Here is a 22054-nt window from a genome sequence, read left to right on the forward strand (position 1 = left end):
AAGACCAGCCTGGCCAACATGGCGAAAACCCATCTCTACTAAGAAAATACAAAAATCAGCTGGGTGTGGTGGCACGTGCCTCTATTCTCAGCTACTCAGGAGGCTGAGACAGGAGAATCGCTCGAACCCAGGAGGTGGAGGTTGTAGCGAACTGAGATCCTGCCACTGTATTCCAGCCTGGGTGACACATCAAGACTCTCAAAAAAATAATTTTTTTTTTTTTTTTATAGAGTCAGAGGTCTGCCTGTGTTGCCCAGGCTGGTCTCAAACTCCTGGGCCCAAGTGATCCACCTACCTAGATCTCCACAAGTGCTGGAATTACAGGTGCGAGCCATTGCACCCAGCTCCTCCCGTGGTTTGCAGACAGGGTTCCAGGGTCAGGGAGGAGACACAGCTGACACCTCTCGCAGGGCCAGCAACCTGAACCTGGGGGAGTTTTTCTGATGGCCTCAAGGGGTGAAATGCAGCAAACCTGAGTCCCTGACTTCCCAGGAGGTGCTGGAAGAAGCCACGTGGCCTCTGCTCATTACACCTGTCACGTTTGCTCTGGGAGCCTTTGGCTGCCATGTAAGAAATCTAGGTGAGGTCAAGTGAAGAGACCAGAGAGAGCAAGACCAAAGTGAACAAGGAGAAAAAGAGAAAGAGATTGGAGGGCGGGGAGGAGAAGGGGAAGTGAGAAGGCAGGGAGAGAGGGAGAGAGAAGAAAGGGAGAGGGAGATGCTGGAGGAGCTGTGTGTTCTCACTCACGCCTTCAAGAGCCACTACCTGTCCATGACCATGTGACCGTGCAGGAGCCTCAGTGGAGAGCCTCTGAGCCAAGCCCAGTCAACCCGCAGAGTCACCCACAATGATAAATATTGTTAGGAGCTGTGGCTTGGGGTTTGTTACTTCGCAATGAAGCACCTTCTCTCCTTGCTCGTGGCATTCTGGCTTCCGGGGACCACCTCTCCACCCTACCTGTGTCCAAGTCCTTGTCTAAGGTTCTGCATTGAAGAGAACCCAAACCAAGGCAACGACTGACTGGCTGGGGGGGGGGTGTTGGGGAAGACAATTCAGTTGGGGTAAGGTAATTAACCCGAGCTTAGGATTCTTCACCTGGAAAATCGGGGGACTATCAACCTAACCTGAGATGCTTCTGAAGCGGATGCGAAAGAATCCAGGTGAGGAAGTCAGCACCTGGCAGTGGGTCCTGTTTGGGGCTCACTGGCTCAGAGGCAAATTATTATTATTTTTTTTTGAGACGGAGTCTCGCTCTGTCGCCCAGGCTGTAGTACAGTGGCCGGATCTCAGCTCACTGCAAGCTCCGCCTCCCGGGTTCACGCCATTCTCCTGCCTCAGCCTCCCGAGTAGCTGGGACTACAGGCGCCCGCCACCTCGCCCGGCTAGTTTTTTGTATTTTTTAGTAGAGACGGGGTTTCACCAGGTTAGCCAGGATGGTCTCGATCTCCTGACCTTGTGATCCGCCCGTCTCGGCCTCCCAAAGTGCTGGGATTACAGGCTTGAGCCACCGCGCCCGGCCTCAGAGGCAAATTCTAACCACCTTACCAGGTGTTATGGCTGCGTAGGTACCCCTCCTGCACCCTCCCGATGCTGACCTGCCGAGGGGACAAGGAAAGGGTGCACAACCGTGCCTGGGCTTGTCTGCTGTCGGCCTTGCAAAACCCCAGCAAGACAGAGAAGCGCCCGAAGGAAAACAGAGCTGGTTCTTATAGTATAGTGATTGCATTTTTTCTGATAAAGATAGCACACCTTTTGTCATAAGCTGTTTCCCTTGGTTTCTGTGTTTCTTTTCTAATCAAATTACCCCAGTTGACACACATTTAAGCAAATAGTTTCATTTCAGGTACGGGGACTTAGCACTGCAATCAAGGATCTGAATGAAATTCCTGGCAAAATACAGTAATTAGAAACACAATGAAAGCAGAATTGAAATGTCCCAGCCACCCCACAACACTAAAAGGAAGTCTGGTTAATTTCCAAATTATATTTAGGATCAACATGCAAGGGGTTCTTTTTCATACGGGCAGAGAAATTAGGACCAGAGATCATTACAATAACCACACAAGACTAGGAATGTAATTATAAAATAAACCATACCCTAGCAAGCAAATTATTTTAATGTGTTTCAAGAATTGAATACTTTGTATGGAATTAAAAACAGAGAAAAAAGCAACGTGCAGAAAATTAATTAAAAAGAGTTAAGACACAGAAACTTCGAATGTCATAAAATTACAAATACAAAAGCAACAAATTAAAAAACATACACGATTGCAGATTTCAGTAACATCAGTAGCCAGAACATACCCAATGAATCACTTAATCATCAGATATCTCGCTGATTTTGAAAGGGGGCTAGTGGTTGATGACTTAACCTCAATCAATCCAAAGGACAGGACTCTTTCCTTCCATTACAAGCAATCTGTAAAGATGGCTTTAAGTAACTGTGAAAAGGTGGAGTGTCTTTTCTCAAAGGAAACAGACAAGGAAGGGGTTATCCGCTCGGCCCCACCCCCCCCCAACTACCGAAATGTGTACATTCATTCAACTCTGGTAACTAAGGCAACCAAAGGACAATTTCTTTTCTTTTTTTGAGACAGAGTCTTACTCTGTCACTCAGGCTGGAGTGCAGTGGCGCAATCTCAGCTCACTGCAACCTCTGCCTCCTGGGTTCAAGTGATTCTCCTGCCTCAGCCTCCCGAAGAGCTGAGATTACAGGCGACCATGACTGTCTAATTTTCGTATTTTAGGAGAGACGGGGTTTCACCATGCTGGTCAGGGTGGTCTCGAACTCTTGGCCTCAGGTGATCCGCCCCCCTCGGCCTCCCAAAGTGCTGGGATTACAGGTGTGAGCCACCGCGCCCGGCCCCAAAGGACAATTTCTTGAGACCCCCACACACCTTCAGAACCACACATTCTATTCATGTTAAAAACAACAAGAAATTAACAACCTCTAAAGCTAAGGACAATGATTCTGTAAAGTGCAAGAATGGTTCATTGTTTCTGCTTTTGTGGATTTCATGTTAAGAATACTTTAAAAGAAAGGGTGGACGGGAGTAAACCAGGACCCCAGTCATATATTTGATCAAGAAATGACCCGTATGGCAAAGGTGAGACGTGGACCGGCCCTCAGGTGTCTCTCCAAGTCTGTGCACACCACTGAGGTAGGAGCTCTGGAAGAAATGCAGACCCTCTCAAGGGAGTTAAGGTTTCCTCCTGCCAAATCAGCTGGGGGCCTGAGACAGTCATACCCCTGGGCTGGGTGCAACTTTGCATGCAGCTTCACGAAACTCTACAGCTGCACCGCCTCAGCGACGGAAAAGGGCAAGATCCGAGACAAAGCCACATGAGGCGAGGTCCTGGTGCAGACCACTGGCCATCTGTTGTCCAGCACAAATCAAGGGGCCGGAGGAAGGGGATGAGGTGGAAAACCCCCGTCAGACATTCTACAAAACAGTTATTAGCAAATTGTATCAAAAAGTATCAAAACATTTCAAAAAACTCTAAAAATTGCCAGGCTTGGCAGATGCGCAGGACAGGGTCTCCAAGTGCCCGTGGCACTGTCCTATATTCCAGGCATTTATCCTGGAGGCCAGGATGCCACCTTCCCCCCTCCCCTCCCCTCCGGGGCACTCAGAATCCACAGAGACACCAGGGGGTCCAAACCTTATCTGCAGCTGCCCCTCCCGGTTTGGGACAAGTGGACAGGGTTCCAACCACGAGCTCTGAGAGCCACAAGGCCCATGAGATGCTGCTGCACCATGGAGGACCAGGGTGAGGGATGAAGGTCGGTGACTCTACAGGGGATGTGGGGGGTGGGGGTATGGCAGGGCTCCCTTCACTTCCCACATTGCTGCAAGTCACTGAACGACCACTTGGCTTAGGGGTCGAGGTACACTGAACCACAGGTGAACACACCTGAGCTCACAAAGTAGGACCCTGGACCTCAGAGGATGGACCCCACTTCCCCTCAGCATTTGGGTGCCCATCTCAAAGCTGAATATCCCGTAGGTATAAATACACACGTGGTTCTGCTCAGAGCAAGGTCTGAAGTCCCACTTGATAGCCTCAATAAAATGGCAGAACAATGAAAATACCAATTGCGTGCTAAGTACAGTCAGTTGATAAAATAATCTCTGTGCATTTTAAACAGCAGGAAGTTTGCTCTAAGCAACAAGGGTTCATCAGCTTTCTACTCCCTCCCTTCTGTTATTCTAATACAGTTATGTCTTCAGCAAACAGCTTTCCAATTTGGGTGACGACCAAACTCCAAACTTACAACTAATATGAAGTTACAACTCTAATTCTTCAGAAATGAGAAAAGTTCAAACCTCAAAAGAAGTCTGCCATGCTTATTTTGAAATATTTAAAAAAAAAAAAAAAAAAAAAAGGTCCAGGTGTCTTCAAAATTCAAGCAGAACAGCTTGAAACACTTGACAGTTTAACATGATGACACATGTGGCTGTTTCCATCTCAAAATGGCAGCCTGCAAGCACCTGTGCCTTTATCACTAGTTTAAAACCCCACTGTTGTGAGGTTCAAATGGCCACCGCATAGGTACAGCCCAAACTCTGCCCATTTGAGTTAAAAACCATTTCATTCTTTTGAGACAGGGTCTCACTCTGTTACCCAGGTAAGAGTGCAGTGGTGTGATCATAGCTCACTGCAGCCTCAACCTGCCAGGCTCAGGTGATTCTCCTACCTCAGCCTCCCAAGTAGCTGGGACTACTGCATGCCCCACCATCCCTGGATAATCTTTTGTAATTTTTTTGTAGAGATGGGGTTTTGCCATGTTGCCCAGGCGTGGTCTCTTTCATTTTCAGTTAGACTGCACAGAAGGGTGAATTTTCAACTTAAAAAGACAAGTCACAAAAACCTGGCCCAGGTACCACCACTGGGCACTCTTGTGCCCATCCATTGACCACAGACAAGCTCAAAAACCTTTCCTGTCACAGTGTAGCCACCATCAAATATTAGAAATTGGCTCACACGATGAAACTCGTTTATCCTCCCTTCAAAGGAGTGCTCCCAACCTTAGTAACATTAGATTTTAGGCCATGTAAATTACAAAACCACCTTAATAGTATCGGGAGAGACATCACAAAATATTAGGCGCAGGATGTCGTATGTACTCACGAGGCACAAGAAAATCAGAATAGAGGCCAGAAGCTCACACATTTCCAGGGACAAGTCCCAGAAGCAAAACGTAAGAGCTGGCTTAGGCTAAAAACCAATGGCTCTCCTCTCCCCAAGGTCCAAGCTCTCCCACTCCCCAAACCACTCACAGAGTCTATGTGCTCTCCCCAACCTGCCCCGAGATTCAGGCCAAACAACTGCCCGTTTGTTCATGACCCAGGCTGAGCTGGGGAGAACAGCCCACGTACACCACACCCTGCCTTCTGAGGGGTCTACAAGCAATAAAACCTTTCCCAGAATAGGAAGTGGGTAAGCTATCCCAAAGTTGGCAGAAGTTCTGCAAAACATGTTTTGTGGGGGTCTGGGACCAGGTATGAGACAAAAGAGTTTTAGGCTCCGAGAAGTTTGGAAATGCTGGGCTGAGACTCCTCAGAGCCTTCCACACACCGGAATGCTGCAGCGCTCCAGGAAGAGTTTCCAGCCTGTTGCTCTGTTTGTTTGCATGCCTTGCAGAACCTCTCAACAGTTTGTAAGCCTCCGGGGGCTTCACATGCAAATAACTAGCTAGCTAAATATGCAGACTGCCTTCCTCACCAACCACGGAGGGCAGGAACTTGAAGCTTTCAGTCCCCAAAATGCTCTGCTCTCTCCTGGAAGGCTCCGGAAACAGACCAGTGAGAACCACAGTAAACCCTGAAGGGAAGAGAAAGGAGGTGCAGCAAAGCAGCAGCAGAAATGAAAATAAAAGTTAACTAAGATTTGTTTTCCTAGTCTAATATCAATCTTCACACACTGATCCTCAGCCACTCGAGCAGCCGAGAGCCCTCTTAAAGGGCAAACGACGCCGAGACCTGCTCTCGGAACTGTCTGCAGGAAGACTGGCGTTAGACTAGGGTTTGAGATTAAGCACATCGTGAAGTTTACTGATCTCTGCCATCAGATCTTGGGTGAGGTACAGCTCATTCATGCCTTCCTTGGCTCATGCTTAAAACCCATCACACTCCTATCCTCCCATAGTTCTGTGCATTTCTCATCCACTCGGGCAGCTAGGAGCCCTCTTAAAGGGCAAGCGACCCTGACACCTGCTCTAGGAACTGTTAGCAGGAGTCAGTGCAGGCCAGCTCCGCATCCTTAAGGGGATGCCATCCGGGTATGAACAGCTCAGAGGCTGAATGGCCCTATCACCCGGGAGGAGCCTGGAGGGTATTCCATCTAACCCTGTGGCTAAAGCGGGGGGAGGGGGATGAGGGAACACATGGACTTGTTCGAGAATTTTCCCAGCAGCACGAAACTCCTTAGAAGCAGAAAACTGGGGCAGGACCTGGCGTGGGAGTCAGGGAGACCTCCACTGCCTTCTCAGGGATCCACACGTTGTCCTCTGAGCAGGAGCTTTCAACAGCTCCTCAAGATAGAGTCATAGAGAACAATGGCAAATTCCATAGCACTTGCTTTCTCTTTCCTGGTAAATAAACAGATTTGGGAGCTCAGTACATCAGTAATATAAAAGACAGTGGGTTCAGAAAAGAAAAATAGAAAAGGAAAAAAAATGCACAAATTACAGAAAAATATTCATAACAAGCTTCACCTTTTTTCGTTTTTGGTTACCTGTAACGTTTTAGAATTCAAGAAGGTTTCCAATGAGGAAAGATGGAATTATTCAGAAACAAATTTCACCTGATAAGGAGAACAGCTCCCCAGCAGGAAGTCACCACGTCTCACCTGACAGTCCAGCGAGCTGCGTGGTCCCTGGTCACTCCCTCACTCACCCTCGTGGGGGTCTCTGTGCACTCATTTATAAAACAAACACATTCGACCTTGCATGTCATTCCCAGATGTGGCTGAAGCCCAGAATTCCAAGAACCAGTTAAAATACAGTTTCTGGGCACCACCTCATCCCCGTTCCTGGTGGTTTTGGATTCCATAATTCTGAGCGGGGCTCAGGAATCTGTATTCTTAAAAGCTCAGCCAGGTTTGGGGAGGCTTGGACTAGGTGATCTAAGAGATCCCTTTGAGGCCCCAAGCTTCACTACAGAAATTTCTGTGTAACCCCCATGCCAGCTACTCTCAGGGAGACGGTTAGCAAGGACCCATGAGGAATTGTAACATGGGGCAAAGACCTGCAAAGATACAAGGGGCTGCTCGCTGCCTGGGCCCAGGGTTAGTTATTCGAGCAAGATATGTAAAGTTACAGAGAGTATTTAATTGGTTACTGTGATATCATAGAAATACCAAGAATCATAAAAGTAAAAAAAGCTGCTAAGTTGTACATAATGTTTCCGGAATACTAAGAAGTTGCTGCTGGTCTACAGAGCCCTGGGATAGGATGGTGAGGATGGTCCCAGGAGGCGCAGCTGGGGTCACTGGCCCCGGTCCTGGTGCCTCTTGCCTTTGCCTTTCTTCTTCTTGTCCTCTGGCCTCGGCTCCAGGGCACAGACACAGGCGGACCCACCAGCGATGGCCTTGGGCAGGTCGACGCCCCTGCTCCACTTGTCGGCCTCTCGGTCGTACACCTGCACGGTCTTGGAGAAGGCGGTGTTCTCCCAGCTGTAGCCGCCCAGGATGTAGATGCGGCCCTCCCACACCGCCACGCCTGACTCGCTGTTGGCGTGCAGCAGTGGCGCCACGCGGGTCCACTGGTTGCACTGCGGGCTGTAGGCCTCCACGCCCAGCACGTCGAAGCGCTCCATGGACTCGATGTTGTCGTCGCTGCCCCCGATGGAGTAGATGCTGTCGCCCAGGCTGCACATGCTGTGCCAGCCGCGCGCTGTGGTCATGGGCCGCCGCTCCTCCCACACGTCTGTCCGGTGGTCGTAGCACAGCAGGTTCTTGCGGTAGGGGCCGATCTGGTAGTCGTGGCCCCCAGAGATGTACACGAAGTCTTTGTAGATGGTGCCCGCGTGGCCGTACGTGAATCTGCAGGGTCGACAGGCGGAGACAGAGAGAGAGCTCAGGGCTGTGCCAGACTTACCCTCCCTGCGCCACGGAACAGCCTGCAGTCTTAGGGGGCCATGAGGATTTAAGAATACAGCACCCCACAAACACTCTATAGACAGCAGACGTCATTAGCAAAGACATGGCGGGGCGGGGCGGGGCGGGGCGGGGAAGTGGACAGCTTTGCAGTCAGGCCACCTGGGCCAGAACCCAGCTCCACTCTCTCTGAGTCTCCCTTGCCCCATCTGGGAAATGGGAATAATCGCAGGACCATCACCCCTTTCACAATGGCTGGAAATGACAAGAACAATGAACCAGCAGGCACACACACACCCAATGAATCACCCATCAGAGAGGAGTAACGGCATACAGTCCAATTCTAACTGTGCTGGCACTCGGGAAAAGTTTTGCTTAAAACCGTAGAGACAGCAAAATCAGTGGCTGCCAGGGGCTGCGGGGAGAGGGGAGGGAGGGATGGACAGGGCACGCACAGAGGGGGTTTAGGGCAGTAAAATGATTCTGCGTGAGGCTGTAATGGTGGATTCATGCTGCTTTGTGTTCCTCAAAATCCACAGAACTGTGCCAGGAAGTGGGAACCCTGATGTAAACCAGGGCCTTTAGTGAATAAGAAAGGATCAATATGGCCAGGTACAGTGGCTCACGCCTACAATCCCAGAGCTTTGTGAGGCCAAGGTGGGCGGATCACTTGAAGACAGGAGTTCGAGACCAGCCTGGCTAACATGGCGAAATCCTGTCTCTGCTAAAAATACAAAAATTAGCTGGGCGTGGTGGCAGGCGCCTGCAGTCCTAGCTACTCAGGAGGCTGAGGCAGGAGAATTGCTTGAGCTCGGGAGGCGGAGGTTGCAGTGAGCCGAGATTATGCCACTGCACTCCAGTCTGGGCGACAGAGAGAGACTCCGTCTTAGAAAAACAAAAACATGAGCACTTACCCCGCACACTTCTAACTCTTGGGGGCACCTGGATGTATTCCATAGCAAAGACTGGTTCAGAAAGTGCAATGCTGGGTGTGGCAACAGGGAACTGGTGGAAAAAATGGTGTGCACCCTCTGCTAATCCCATGGAGATAATAAATGCTCGATACATGCACACCGGAAGGCAGGCGAGACTGAGGAGGGTGAGGCGGCCACCCTGGGGCACTCCCTGCATGTGGGCGCAGCTTTTCCGAGCAGCACCGCATCTGCTCTGCACAACGGTGCTGTGGGGTGGGTACGATTATCGTCTCCCTCTACAGAGGAGGAACTAAAGGCTGAGCGGGGTGAAGACCCGGTGCTTGAGGCTTAGATCTAGCACAGATAACCCCATCTCTTCGAGCTCCTCCTGCCCAAGCTCAGGGAGATCCTCAGGTCAGGCCCTCACCCTCTGAAACTCAGCGACCGCACAGACTCAGCCAGGGAGGGATGTCCGTCTTGGCGGCAGAGCTGACCCTTGCCCTAAGTCTGAAACTGGAGCCCGGACTGTGCCCCACCACGCCCTCTGCCCCTCACGGTGTACCCACTCTTCCTGACAAGACAGAATATTTCGTTCCTTGAATTGGAGGCCAACATGCCCAGAAAGTGAGGCACGTGGACTGAACTATGTCCCATAAAAACATCCCATTTGGAGAGCCTTCCACCAAGCCCCAGATCACCTTGGCAAGCCGGCCACATAGGACCAGGAGTCGGTCTTCGGACTGTACGTCTCTACCGAAGAGAGTGCTCCATTCTCATTCCGGCCACCGACGGCCACCAGCATGTCTTCGATGGAAGCAAGGTAGAAATCCACACGGCGCTGGTTCATGGAGGCCACCTGTGGAGGTGAGATACCTGTACCTTCCCTTCCCCGAACCCGGGACAGCATCAACATCTGGCGCTGCATTTCCCAAATGTGTCTGCGGAACACACAGTCCCGGAGAATGTCCGGGAAAGGAAACTGCACCTGAATAAAGGGGGCTTCTTCAGGCGGGAGCTCTGAGCCCCTGAGGTTTCCCCAAGACGCTCTGAATTCCCGAAAGTGGGATGGAGACGCTCTGAGTCCCCAAAAGGGGTATGGAGACGCTCTGAACCCCCACACTCGTCTGGTCATGTGGTCAGCCTCGTGGACGGGAACTCTGTGGGTCACAGGAGTCAGAATTGCTGATCTAGTGGCTTTCTGAAATAAAAACTCATCGTTTCCCTCCCGGCATCAGTAAAGTCAGTGCTGCTCTGTTACTCCTGTTAACAGAGCAGGATGTGACATTCGACAGGAAGTTAAACAGAAGAGGCTGGGTGCAGTGGCTACGCCTGTAATCCCGGCATTTTGGGAGGCTGAGGTGGATGGATCACCTGAGGTCACGGAGTTCGAGACCAGCCTGGCCAGCAGGATGAAACCCTGTCTCTACTAAAAATATAAAAATTAGGCAGGCGTGGTGGCGGGCACCTGTAATTCCAGCTACTCAGTAGGTTGAGGCACCAGAATTGTTTGAACCTGGGAGGCGGAGGTTGCAATGAGCCGAGATTGTGCCACTGCACTCCAGCCTGGGCAACGGAACAACTCTGTCTCAGAAAAAAATAAATAAATAAAAGTAGAAACTTCTTTTTTTTTTTTAAACAAATCCAAACCAAACACACACGGAGCAAGAACAAGTCCCCGCGGGAGGCGAGGTTCAGGCCGCCGCTGCTGCCAGGTCTCGGGGAGGAGGGTCCAAAGCCAGGGACCCTGTCCAGTGGTGAGACTTCGACCTTGGAGGGCGGTCTCAGATTTCTGAGAGTAAAATCAAAAGGTCAGCTGGAGTCCATTCTGTGTTTTGAGCTAAGAACAGCACTGAGTGGGTGCGAAGCTGAGGTGTGAGAATAAAGGCTGAGACGGACTGTCCCGGGGGAGCGGGTGGCTGGAGAGCGCTCCCAGCAGAAAGGAGACACTTTCCCTATGCCAGGGGCTTGCCAATCAACATGAGCTATTGCACTCCCTGTCCCCCATGTATTCCCAGAAGGGGAATCCAAAATGTGGAGAGGACAAGAAACTAAAATTTCCCAGCTATGACTTAGCCAGGCTGGGATGAGACCTCAGGTCTGACATCAAGGCCCATGCCTTTCCCAGAATCAGGCCACAATGCGTGCCCAGGGCCAGGTGTGAGCCCTGGTGGCCTCCTTTAACTATCTCCCAAAACGCTTCCAGAGGAGCCCCACAGAGACTCCAGGACCTGGGGACCTTGAACCATGGAACAAACATCTAGACCCATGCTACTGTCCAACAGGGCAGCTACACCTCGTGTGGCCACACACACTTGCACATCAATCAGTTAAAGTGAAATGAAATTGAAAATTGCCTTCTTCAGTCGCACTGGCCACATTTCAAGTGCTCAGTCGCCACATGTGGCTGTGGCTACCATATCGGGAAGTACAGACACAGACCCTTCCATCTGCACAGAAAGCCCCACCAGGCAGCGCAGCTCTGAACCACGACGGACCCCTCGAAGGGGGTGGGTCAGCTCTCCCTCTCCCTGTCCAGGGTGTAGGCCCACGGTATGTTGCTCGCCACTTATCGTCACACCTCATTCAGAAGCAGGATAGTGGCTGTCAGGGCCCCAGAGAGGTAAGGAAAGTCAAGGCTAGGTTAAGGAAACCGAGAGAGTCCTCAAGAGAAAAGAAATAATCCGGCTTTAATCTCACCTTGATCCACTGTTTACAGCGGGGGTCATACCTATAAAGAAGATTGGAGGCCGCGTCCCCTCCGTTGTCCCGTGAGAAGCTGCCACCGGCGATGAAGATGAAACCCCCCAGCACCGCGACACAGTGGTGGCTCCGCCGGGCGGGCAGCGGCGTCTCTTTGACCCACTGCTCGCTCTTGGCGTCCAGGTAGCAGGTGTCGTCACTGAGCTCCAGACACCGCTCGGAGACCTCGCCGCCCACGAACAGCAGGCGCTCCTGATTAGTGCGCAGCGCCGTGCGCTTGGTCTGCATGACGGGCTGGGCCGCCAGGTTGTTGTGGTAGCGCACGGCCTCCTCGATGAAGCCCTCGCAGTTGGCCTCCTTGGGCAGCAGCGAGCACACGGCTGGCTTGACGCGGTGCAGCAGGTCGTTCTTGGGGATGAGCGGGAAGTGGATGTTCTCCAGCACCTGGCGGGCGTGGGCCTCGCGCTCGGGCTGCTGCGTCAGCCACTGCAGGGCGGCCTGCAGGAGGTCGTGCTCACACTCCCGCTGCACCTCGCTGCTGCTCAGGTAGACACACAGCTTCTGCATGGAGACGTTCTGCAGGAAGTCGGGCGTGAAGGACAGCGTGCCGAAGTGGTTCAGGATGAAGCCATCGATGAAGGCGTCAAGCCGCTTGAGGCTGTAGATGGAGGCCAGCTCCTGCAGGTACAGGTAGTTGTCCTCGCTCACCTCCTGCTCCAGGTACTCACAGCAGAAGTCTACCACCGTCCAGATCTGCAGCAGGTGGGCCGTCTCCAGGACATAGTCAATGTTGCCACCATCCAGCACCAGCTCCCCCCCGTACAGGAAGTCCACCACGGCCTTGAGCCCGATGTAGGAGGCGCCGATCAGCTCCACCTCCTTCTGGAAAGCTTCCCGCATGCCAATGGTGAACATGGAGTTGAAGTAGTCGCTGCACACGGCCAGCAGGTTGCGGTGGGCTGGCACACGCTGCTCATCGGCCACCAGGACAATGTCGCAGAAGAGGCCGCGGAGTCGCTGCTCGTTCAGCCGCTGCAGCACCGTGCTTGAGTGGTCGGCCCAGCGGTATACCTGGCCAGAGAAGACACATCAGAAACGGCACAGCAGCCTGCTCAGCCCTGGTCCAACCCAGTGGGTCCTGACCAGTATTTTCAACAAAATAAAATTGAAGAAAACAGGAAACAGAATACTGCATCAGAGGGCATTGCAGGAAGTACAGGTGTTTCTTTCTTTTTTTTTTTGAGACGGAGTCTCGCTCTGTCGCCCAGGCTGCAGTGCAGTAGTGCAATCTTGGTTCACTGCAAGCTCACTTCGCCTGCCGGGTTCACGCCATTCTCCTGCCTCAGCCTCTTGAGTAGCTGGGACTATAGGCGTCCGCCACCACACCCGGCTAATTTTTTTGTATTTTTAGTAGAGACGGGGTTTCACTGTGTTAGCCAGGATGGTCTCGATCTCCTGACCTCGTGATCCACCTGCCTTGACCTCCCAAAGTGCTGGGATTACAGGCGTGAGCCACCGCGCCCAGCTCCGGGTTTGAGACCAGCCTGGCCAACATGGTGAAACCTTCTCCTACTAAAAATACAAAATTTAGCCAGGCATGGTGGCGTGTGCCTGTAATCCCGGCTACTCAGGAAGCTGAAGCACGAGAATTGCTCGAACCCAGGAGGCGGAGGTTGCAGTGAGCCAAGATCACACCACTACACTCCAGCCTGGGAGACAGAGCAAGAACTCCATCTCAAAAACGAAAAACCAAAAAACAAAACAAACAAACAACAAACAAAACAAACCAAAAAAACCCCCCAAAACCAAACAAGACAACAATTCAAGCCGGGCATGGTGGCTCCTGCCTGTGATCTCAATGCTTTGTGAGGCTGAGATGGGAGAATCACTTGAGGCCAGGAAGTTTAAGACCTACCTGGGCAACATAGCGAGATTCCTGTCTTTACAAAATATTTAAAAATTAGCCGGGCATGGTGGCATTCGCCTGTAGACCCAGCTACTCAGGAGGCTGAGGCAGAAGGATCGCTCAAGCCCAGGAGCTTGAGGCTGCAGTGAGTCATGATTGCGCCACTGTACTCCAGCCTGGGCAACAAAAAGAAATCCTGTCTCTAAATTAATTAATTAATTAATTAATTAATTCAACATAGGGAGAAACAGATAACTGAAAACTATCACATAGATAGATAGCTGGTCTATTCCAGGGCAACTGAGGTAAAGAACTGGCTGGGCACTCAGCCTGAAGACGGGAAATGTGGTGGGAGGAGGAAAACTGACCGAGGGCTATTAGGTATTAGCAGCTATGTGGTTCAACTTATTTATTTATTTATCTTTTTGAGATGGGATCTCACTCTGTTGCCCAGGCTGGAGTGCAGTGGCACGATCACAGGTCACTGCACCCTGGACCTCCTGGGCTCAGGTGATTCTCCCACCTCAGCCTCCTGAACAGCTGGGACCACAGGTGTGTGCCAGCACGCCCGGCTAATTTAAAAATTTTTTTGTAGAGACGAGGTCTCACTATGTTGCCCTTGACCTCCTGGGCTCAAGTGATTCTTCCGCCTTAGCCTCCTGAGTAACTAGGACTACAGGCACACACTACCACGCCCATCTGATTTTTATAATTTGGAGGGACAGGGTCTCCCTAAGCTGCCCAGGCTCTGAATTCTTAAAAGTTACTTCTTAGCATGTGTCCTACAGCAGTGGGTTTTATTTTTTTCTTCCCTTTCGAATCTTCTTTTTGTTGCCATGCATGCAGTTGTCATTGAGACACTTTATTTCCCTGTGGTTATTTCCACATCCAGTCAATTCAAACAGCAATTTCTCTGTCCATGTTACAGGAGCAGGCCGCGTTCTCACAACCTGTGGAGGATGCCACACAGATACGATTTGGCATTTCCTTCCGAGTTCAGAGGGCCAGGCTGACCCGCTCTTCCACTCCAGGCTGGCTTTTCAGTTCATAGGTCACATGCATGGAGATCTCTATTTATCCTGGTTACTCGCAGAGAGAGCCAGGCTGGCCTATACTGGGCTTTTAAAGTCTTTCTCATTTTTAGAAACAGGGTCTTGCTCTGTTGCCCAGGCTGGCATGCAACAGTAGATCAGAGATCACTGTAGCCTGAAACTCCTAGGCTTGGCCAGGCATGGTGGTCATGCCTGGAATCCCAGCACTTTGGGAGGCCGGGGTGGGCGGGTCACCTGAGGTTAGGAGTTCGAGACTAGCCTGACCAACATGGTGAAACCCCGTCTCTACCAAAAATACAAAATTAGCTGAGTGTGGTGGCGGGCGCCTGTCATCCCAGTTACTCGGGAGGCTGAGGCAGAAGAATCACTTGAATTCCAGAGGCGGAGGTTGCAATGAGCCATTGCACTCCAGCCTGGGCAACAAGAGCAAAACACTATCTCAAAAACAAAACAAAACAAAACAAACAAAAAAACCTCCTAGTCTCTAGCAATCCCTCTGCTTCAGCCTCCTTGGCAGCTGGGACTACAGGTGTGTGCTGCCATGTCCAGCTATTTTTTACTTTTATTTTTTGTAGAAATGGGATCTCACTACATTGCCCAGGCTGGTCTTGAGCTCCTGAGTTCAAACAATCCTCCTGCCTCAGCCTCCCAATGTGCTGGGATTACAGGTATAAGCCAGCGTGCCAGGTCTCAGCTTCTAATTATGCAGGAATGGTCTGTGCCTCTACGGACACTGACGGAGGCCCCTCTTGGGTGCGAGCTGAAGGAAGGAAATTAAAAAGTACTACAGTGGCTGGTGATCAAGTCATAGCACAGGCTTAGTGGCCTGAGAGATGCAAGTGAGGGCATGAGGCGGCCATCTGCCACCCGGGGCCCCTGGCTGTCTCCATGCTGGTGAGAGTGCTGACCTACCATGCTCAGATGGAGATACACACAACCCCAGACTGCAGTGTAAAAAGGGAAAGAGCCCAGAGGGTGGGACTGGCGAAAGCCCCAGTGAATGGCTGCAGCGGGGAGCCACGAGCTCCAGTGAGCTGGGGCAGGGGGCAAGAGCACTGTTGTTTCCAAAACTGGGTTTCTGTTCTAAGTGGGCTGGAATGATGCTGTACCCGGCTACAATCAGCTGCAATCTGCTGCTGGTGTTTTAGCACAGCTGCATAGACGACAATTTTCCAAAAACAAAGGCACATGATTTCTCTTATTTTTTTATTTTTATTTTTATTTGGGGGGGGATACAGAGACTCCCTCTGTTGCCCAGGCTGGAGTGCAGTAGCTCGATCTCGGCTCACTGCAACCTCCACCTCCCGAGTTCAAGTGATTCTCCTGCCTCAGCCTCCCAAGTAGCTAGGATTACAGGCATGTGCCACACCCGGCTAATTTTTAATTTTTTTTTGGACAGAGTTTCACTCTTGTTGCCCAGGCTGGAGTGCAATGGTGTGATCTCGGCTCACTGTAACCTCTGCCTCCCAGGTTCAGGCGATTCTCCTGCCTCAGCGTCCTGAGTAGCTAGGACTACCGGCATATACCACCAAGCCTGGCTAATTTTGTATTTTTAGTAGAGACAGGGTTTTGCCATTTTGGCCAGGCTGGTCTTTAACTCCTGACCTCAGGTGATCTGCCTGCCTCGGCCCCCCAAAGTGCTGGGATTACAGGCATGAGCCACTGCTCCCAGCATACATATATTTATTTATTTCAGTAGAGACGGGGTTTCACCATGTTGGCCAGGTTGGTCTCGAACTCCTCACCTCAAGTGATCCACCCACCTCAGCCTCCCAAAGTTCTAGGATTCCAGGCATGAGCCACTGCGCCTGGCCAATGTATCAATTTTAAAGGGACATTGGTAACAGAGTTTCCGCATTTCAGGTAACTTAGAAGCTCCAACCTACAGCAGTCTCTGATGATATGAGTCCTGTTCATTTCTCTATTTCCTATTTTAGTGCCTTAATCAAATGCAAGGCCGAGCAGAGGGAGAAACTCAGGTTGTCAGGGGCTTATACCTGGGAGGAGGCAGCAGGTACAGGGTATTAGATGTGGAAAAAGAATTTAGCATTAACATGGAACAACACTTTTTTTTTTTGAGACAGGGTCTTGCTCTGTCACTTAGGTTGGAGTACAGTGGTGCGATCATAGCTCACTGCAACCTCTACCTCCTGGGCTCAAGTGAGCCTCCCACCTCAGCCTCCTGAAGAGCTGGGACTACAGGTGTATGCCACCATGCCTGGTTAATTTTTGTGTCTTTTGTAGAGATAGGGTTTAGCCATGTTGTCCAAGCTGGTCTGAAACAAGCTGAGCTTATGAGATCCTCCGGCCTTGGCCTCCCAAGGTGCTGGGATTCCAGGCGTGAGCCACTGTGCCCGGCTGAGCAACACGTCTTAGGGCAGACAGGTGAACAGTGTGGTCACACAGTGGGAAGATGCCAACATGCTGGAATGCACAATCTACCACTATAAACTAAAGCAGCAACACGGGTGAGGCTCACGGGCACAATGTCGTGCAAAAGAAACCACACACAAGAGTACCCGACCTCGGATCCCATTTAGATAAAGTTCAAAAGCAGAGCAAACAACAGCGGTGGGGTTGGGACAGTGACTATCTTGAGTGTAACAACTGGGAGGGTTTGGTAGTATTGTATCTTGCCCATCTGGGTGCTGGTGACATAGGTGTGTTTAATGTCTAGAAATTCATGGGTACACTTTTTAAGAATAAAACGTTAGAAACAGGCCAGTCATGGTGGCTCACACCTGTAATCCCAGCACCTTGGGAGGCCGAGACAGGCAGGTCATGAGGTCAAGAGATCAAGGCCATCCTGGCCAACATGGTGAAACCCCGTCTCTATTAAAAATACAAAAACTAGCTGGGCGTGGTGGCACGCACCTGTAGTCCCAGCTACTCAGGAAGCTGAGGCAGCAGAATCGCTTGAACCTGGGAGGCAGAGGTTGTAGCTAGCTAAGATCACACCACTGCACTCCAGCCTGGGCAACAGAGCGAGACTCTGTCTCAAAAAAAAAGAAAAAAGAAAAAGAAGAAAAAAGAGTTAGAAACATAATCCAGTGATACAGAATCCTAGTCCTAAGAGATTCAGTTCAGAGAAAAACAAACTCAGGGTCCTGGCGTCAAGGGACAAAGATTTCCAGTGCTGTCAAACTTAGAAAGCAGCAGTGTCTCCCAAGCCAAGCTCCAAAACAAAGCCCTTTTGCGCAAGCGGCGAGACCTCTCTGGGTTTTCACATTTGATAAAGCTGGGTTTGGCAGGAACCTTCCTGGGGAACTCACGTGAGAATAGGAGGTAATTTCTCAGGAGAACCAACCTCTCTTGAAAATGACAGCCAGCTTTCCTTTTAGAATCTGTAGAATCTCTTTTCCCCCTTTTTCTCAACTCTGTAGGTTGCTCCCAGCTCCCTTCATCTAAAGAAGCGTTTCTGTACCTTTTTTCATTATTGCCCCCCAAGAAGGCTTTTAAGATTTTTTTCACTCATAGCCTCCCCAGCAAAATTTTAACATCACAGATGCACTGTATGTCTGCTCATGTACTGTATGTATAATTGTGTCTTATGCACAAAAGGAGTAAAATTCCTCCCACCCACCCAAGAACCAATTTTCTCCCACTTCAGGGCAATATCACACTCATTGAGAATCCATGATCTGAGGTAACCATAAGATTTAATCTCCAAAAGCGACACCTCTAAAGAACTGAGGGCATTACGAATATCTATAACGAGGAGACAGGTTACCAGGAACCTCAAACCAATGGCTCTCCCCATCTTTACCAATAGCAGCTGTAGGGACAGGAGTTTGTGGAAAGTATAGCAGCCAGGTCTGGCTCTTGGATTTTAATGTGGCAGGTGGGAACAGGCTGCATATTTCTAATTAGAACTCCCTCAGCAGCCTGACTCTGGGGAACTCACCCTCACTTGCTCTTGGGTTCCAGGGAATCATGACCAGGGAAGAGGACTCCAGGTCCTTGGCGTCCAGGTACACAATGTGTTGCCCTCACCCTAAGATAGAAGGCTGGGTTCTCAATGGACCTGTCCATGGAGTTTTTGAGCCCCAAAGCGGGCATGGGAATCCCAGTTTTTTTCCTGTCCCATCCACCTCCTTGGGTTGATGAATGAGTCAAGTTGTCACAAAGAGAAAGCTCTGGGATGTCACACTGAAAAACGAAGACGTCTGGCCATAGTGTCTCTAACATCCCTCACACTTCCCACTCTCTGATTTTATGACAATTTCCGCTCCTTGCCCATTTCCACCTTTACTTGTCATTCAGGAGATTGACAACACCAATGACAAAAAAAATCAGTCTGTGATTAGAAATGAGTGAATGAGAAAAAGGATCACACTTCTTAGGCAATTTGCACAGGTGGTGAGTGAACATTCACAGACCTTGGATGATTCGCTGATCTTGTATGGCCGAGACACTCGCGTCTGCCTGCTTCCCTCCATCATTAGAGATCTCAGCCCTAGGAGAAGAACAGGATTTCTGAGCATGCAGTCATAACTCTCGCTCATTCATTAATTTCAGGCTCTGCTAGCAGATACCAAGGACGACAGTGAAAACAGTCACACGGAGGAAGGAGGGAGGGAGGACCGTGCACTACAAAGAACTCTTTTACACTGAGTTGAGAACTCACCGGATTGTTAGAATTGGACAAAACATTTAACTTGCATTCCTCTATCATCTAAAATCTGACATCATGTCATTTAGTTCACTTCCTACAAATAATTACCTTTTGGCTACACCGAGGTTATAATGATAAGTTATAATTTTGGAGCCCAGACTACAGCCTTAGAACCAAGCTAACGACTTACATGTGCCATCTCATTTAACCCCCACAAAGATTACACTTGGCCAGGCTGATATTGCTTATCCCATTTCACACATGAGGATACTGATCTCATGGTCACAAAGCTAGTAAGTGGCTGAGAATCACACCTGGGTCTGTCCAGCTTCAAAACCTGGATCCATCACCATGACACGCTGCTGAATGAGGCCTGGGGTTCGAGAGTATCACACTTTAAAAATATGATACAGGTGAGGATGTGGTACAGAGATGACTACCATGTACACAGCACATTCTAGACACACTGTCCCCAAGTGCTTCTCTGTGGCTTCACTCACTTAGTCCCCATTGCAACCCCATGAGGCCAGCATTGTGACTGGAGGATGCTGAGAGCAGTGAGGTGAAATAACCTGCCCGGTGTCACACAGCTGGGAACTGGCAGAATTGGGATTCCAGGTCAGGGAAAAGTCCATGCTCTTAACTCTTAGGCTACACTGCCTGGCTTTCGGAGGGGGGATCACTGCGGGCAGAGTTAGGCTTTGGTGTGGCTGGTGGGAAGGGGGGGAGCGGCAGGTGCTTCAAGGATGGAGGGGAACACAGAGAAGGGACTTTGCCAACTAATACCAAGTCACACACTGAAACTAAGGTTTTAAAGAGGATTTTTCCCCCCTGCTATTTGAGTTCAGGAGAAGAGTTTGTTACCTATTGAACACACAGTCTTTACTAATAAAGAACAACGTGACAAGAAGTCAGCACTGTTCTTAGATAATTGGGGACACAGGGAAGGCACTCCAGTGTTCCCATGGAAGGAATGAATTCGGGCACAGTCCGTCCTGTGGAACTCCCCGAGGGAGAGAAGGGACAACGAGATTCCTCTTGACAAACTAGAAACTTTGTGACAACGACAAGCTGTTCCCATTCCCGGCCCTCCTGACTACCCCTAGGATGCTGAAGAGCCCAGAGAGGGAACAGAAGAAACCCAGCTTTCATGCAGTTCCCACCGCAGACCCGACTTCATTCCACCTTCACCCTTTGAGACAGGTGCCACCGTCGTTCCCACAGTGAGACCTGGCGCTCGGGTGCCCCAGGGGGGGTTGCCCAAGGTCACAGAGCAGCAAGCAGCAGGTGCCTCTCTCTCCACCGCCCCAGGCAGCCTGCCCGGGCTCAGCCAGGCCCTCTAACGCTCAACGCTTTCTTTTCTAGGCCAAGATACCTAGAGAGAGTTCCCGGGGCCGGAGGCTCCCTGCTGTCTCCTGCAAGTGCGTGGGGGTGGGGGCTGATTTCCACGCGTGTTGGATGTCAGCGGCCTCCGACGCTTTTTGGAAGCAGGTGAAGGTTCAAGGCCACCCACACACACAGTGACAATCCTAAGTCACTGGAAAAGGTCTTCCAGTAAACATGGGAACGCAGGGCCCCGTCTGGACGTGGGGGGCTCCCAGGGAGCCTCCTTCCCAAGCTCCCTCCCGACCTCAGCGTTGGAGAAAGCGACACTGCTGACACCGGCTCGCCGCGGGGTCTCCGGGGAAGCCGCTGTCGTTCGCTCGGACCCCGCAACCGAGGCGGAACTCAGCGCAACGGCCGCCCAGGCAGGCTCCAGCCGGCGGCGAGGAGGGAGGCGGAGGCGGAGGCGGAGTCGGGACGGCCCGGAGCGGGGGCCACTCACCTGCCACGCGCGGGGCGGAACGCACAGGCCGCACCTGTGTCACCTGCGGGGGCGGCGGCCCCTCCCCTGGCCTCTTCCCCCAGTCGCGGTGCCCCACTCGCCCACCCGCCCGCCCCGGCACCAAGGGGCGCAGGGGGCTCGCGGCTCGCGGGGGCCGGAGACCCTTCCGATCTCCGCCCGCCCCCCGCCCCGGCCGGGCGCGGCTTCCCGGCGGTCCCGGGCTGAAGGGTGGGCGCGCGCGTAGGCCCACCTGGCAGGACGCGCTACGGTCGCGGCGGGGACAGCCCCGGCGGCGGGGCCGGGCGATCGGGGCTGCGGGGCCCGGGTTCAGGAGCCCCCCGGCCAGCCCGCTGCGCAGCCATGGCTCCGCCAGGAAGTGCGAGGCCGAGGGCGGAGGCGGCGCGCGTGGCCAATGGCGGCGGCCGCGGGAAGGCGGGGCCGGGCGGCGCGGGGCGGGGCCTGCGGCCGAGGGCGGGGCGCGGGGGCCGTGGGGTGAGCTCGCGGGGTGGACGCCCCCCCTCGTCCGCGCCCCGGGGATCCCCGGTGTCCACCCCACCACGACGCCCGATTCCGTCCCTTCAAGGGCAGGCCGCAGCCCCGCCGCGCGAAATGCGCCCTGGTGCCACCCACCGTCATGGACGCAGGGCCACGGCGGGGACGGGACACGCAGGGTCCCGGGCCTCGAGGCACCGACGCGTGCGCTGGGACCTCCTTGCTGGCCCGGAGTCGCCGGCACGGGCACCGAGCCTCTCGCCTCCTTCTGGGCTGAGCTGGAGCGTCCCTGCGGCCACCCTGGGGGGAGGCCTTTGCTGACCACTCTGCTTAAAGTCACATTCCCTCTCTCTCTACCCCAACTTCCAACCCCACGCTTCACTTGAGCTCTTATCAGCGTCTAATATTCCAAATAATGTACTGGTTTATTCGGTTTATTGTCTCTCCTTC

At 52.0% G+C, this 22054-nt stretch overlaps 2 protein-coding genes across 5 annotated transcripts; both read right to left on the reverse strand.

Moving 5' to 3' along the window:
- Positions 1–1969: 1969 nt before the first annotated feature.
- Positions 1970–6887, reverse strand: LOC104656058. The gene is made up of 2 exons (XM_030924450.1): positions 5224–6887; positions 1970–3794 (listed from the first exon to the last, which is right to left on the reverse strand). Exons 1-2 carry the CDS (start codon positions 5479–5481, stop codon positions 3501–3503), a joined length of 552 nt encoding a protein of 183 aa, XP_030780310.1. The 5' UTR covers positions 5482–6887; the 3' UTR covers positions 1970–3500.
- A 426-nt stretch (positions 6888–7313) lies between these two features.
- Positions 7314–21546, reverse strand: KLHL36 (kelch like family member 36). 4 transcript variants are annotated; one of them, XM_030924969.1, is made up of 6 exons: positions 21363–21545; positions 19052–19128; positions 11743–12785; positions 10000–10171; positions 9713–9870; positions 7314–8046 (listed from the first exon to the last, which is right to left on the reverse strand). In XM_030924969.1, exons 2-6 carry the CDS (start codon positions 19112–19114, stop codon positions 7491–7493), a joined length of 1992 nt encoding a protein of 663 aa, XP_030780829.1. In that variant the 5' UTR covers positions 19115–19128; positions 21363–21545; the 3' UTR covers positions 7314–7490. The 4 variants fall into 4 exon arrangements, with proteins under 4 accessions (XP_030780829.1, XP_030780828.1, XP_030780830.1 ...); XM_030924968.1 differs by having other exon boundaries at positions 9713–10171; positions 21363–21546; XM_030924970.1 differs by lacking the exon at positions 10000–10171 and having other exon boundaries at positions 11712–12785; positions 21363–21542.
- Between the last annotated feature and the right edge of the window lie 508 nt (positions 21547–22054).

The sequence above is a fragment of the Rhinopithecus roxellana genome, chromosome 20, assembly GCF_007565055.1.
Source record: "Rhinopithecus roxellana isolate Shanxi Qingling chromosome 20, ASM756505v1, whole genome shotgun sequence".
Classification (NCBI taxonomy): Eukaryota; Metazoa; Chordata; class Mammalia; order Primates; family Cercopithecidae; genus Rhinopithecus; species Rhinopithecus roxellana.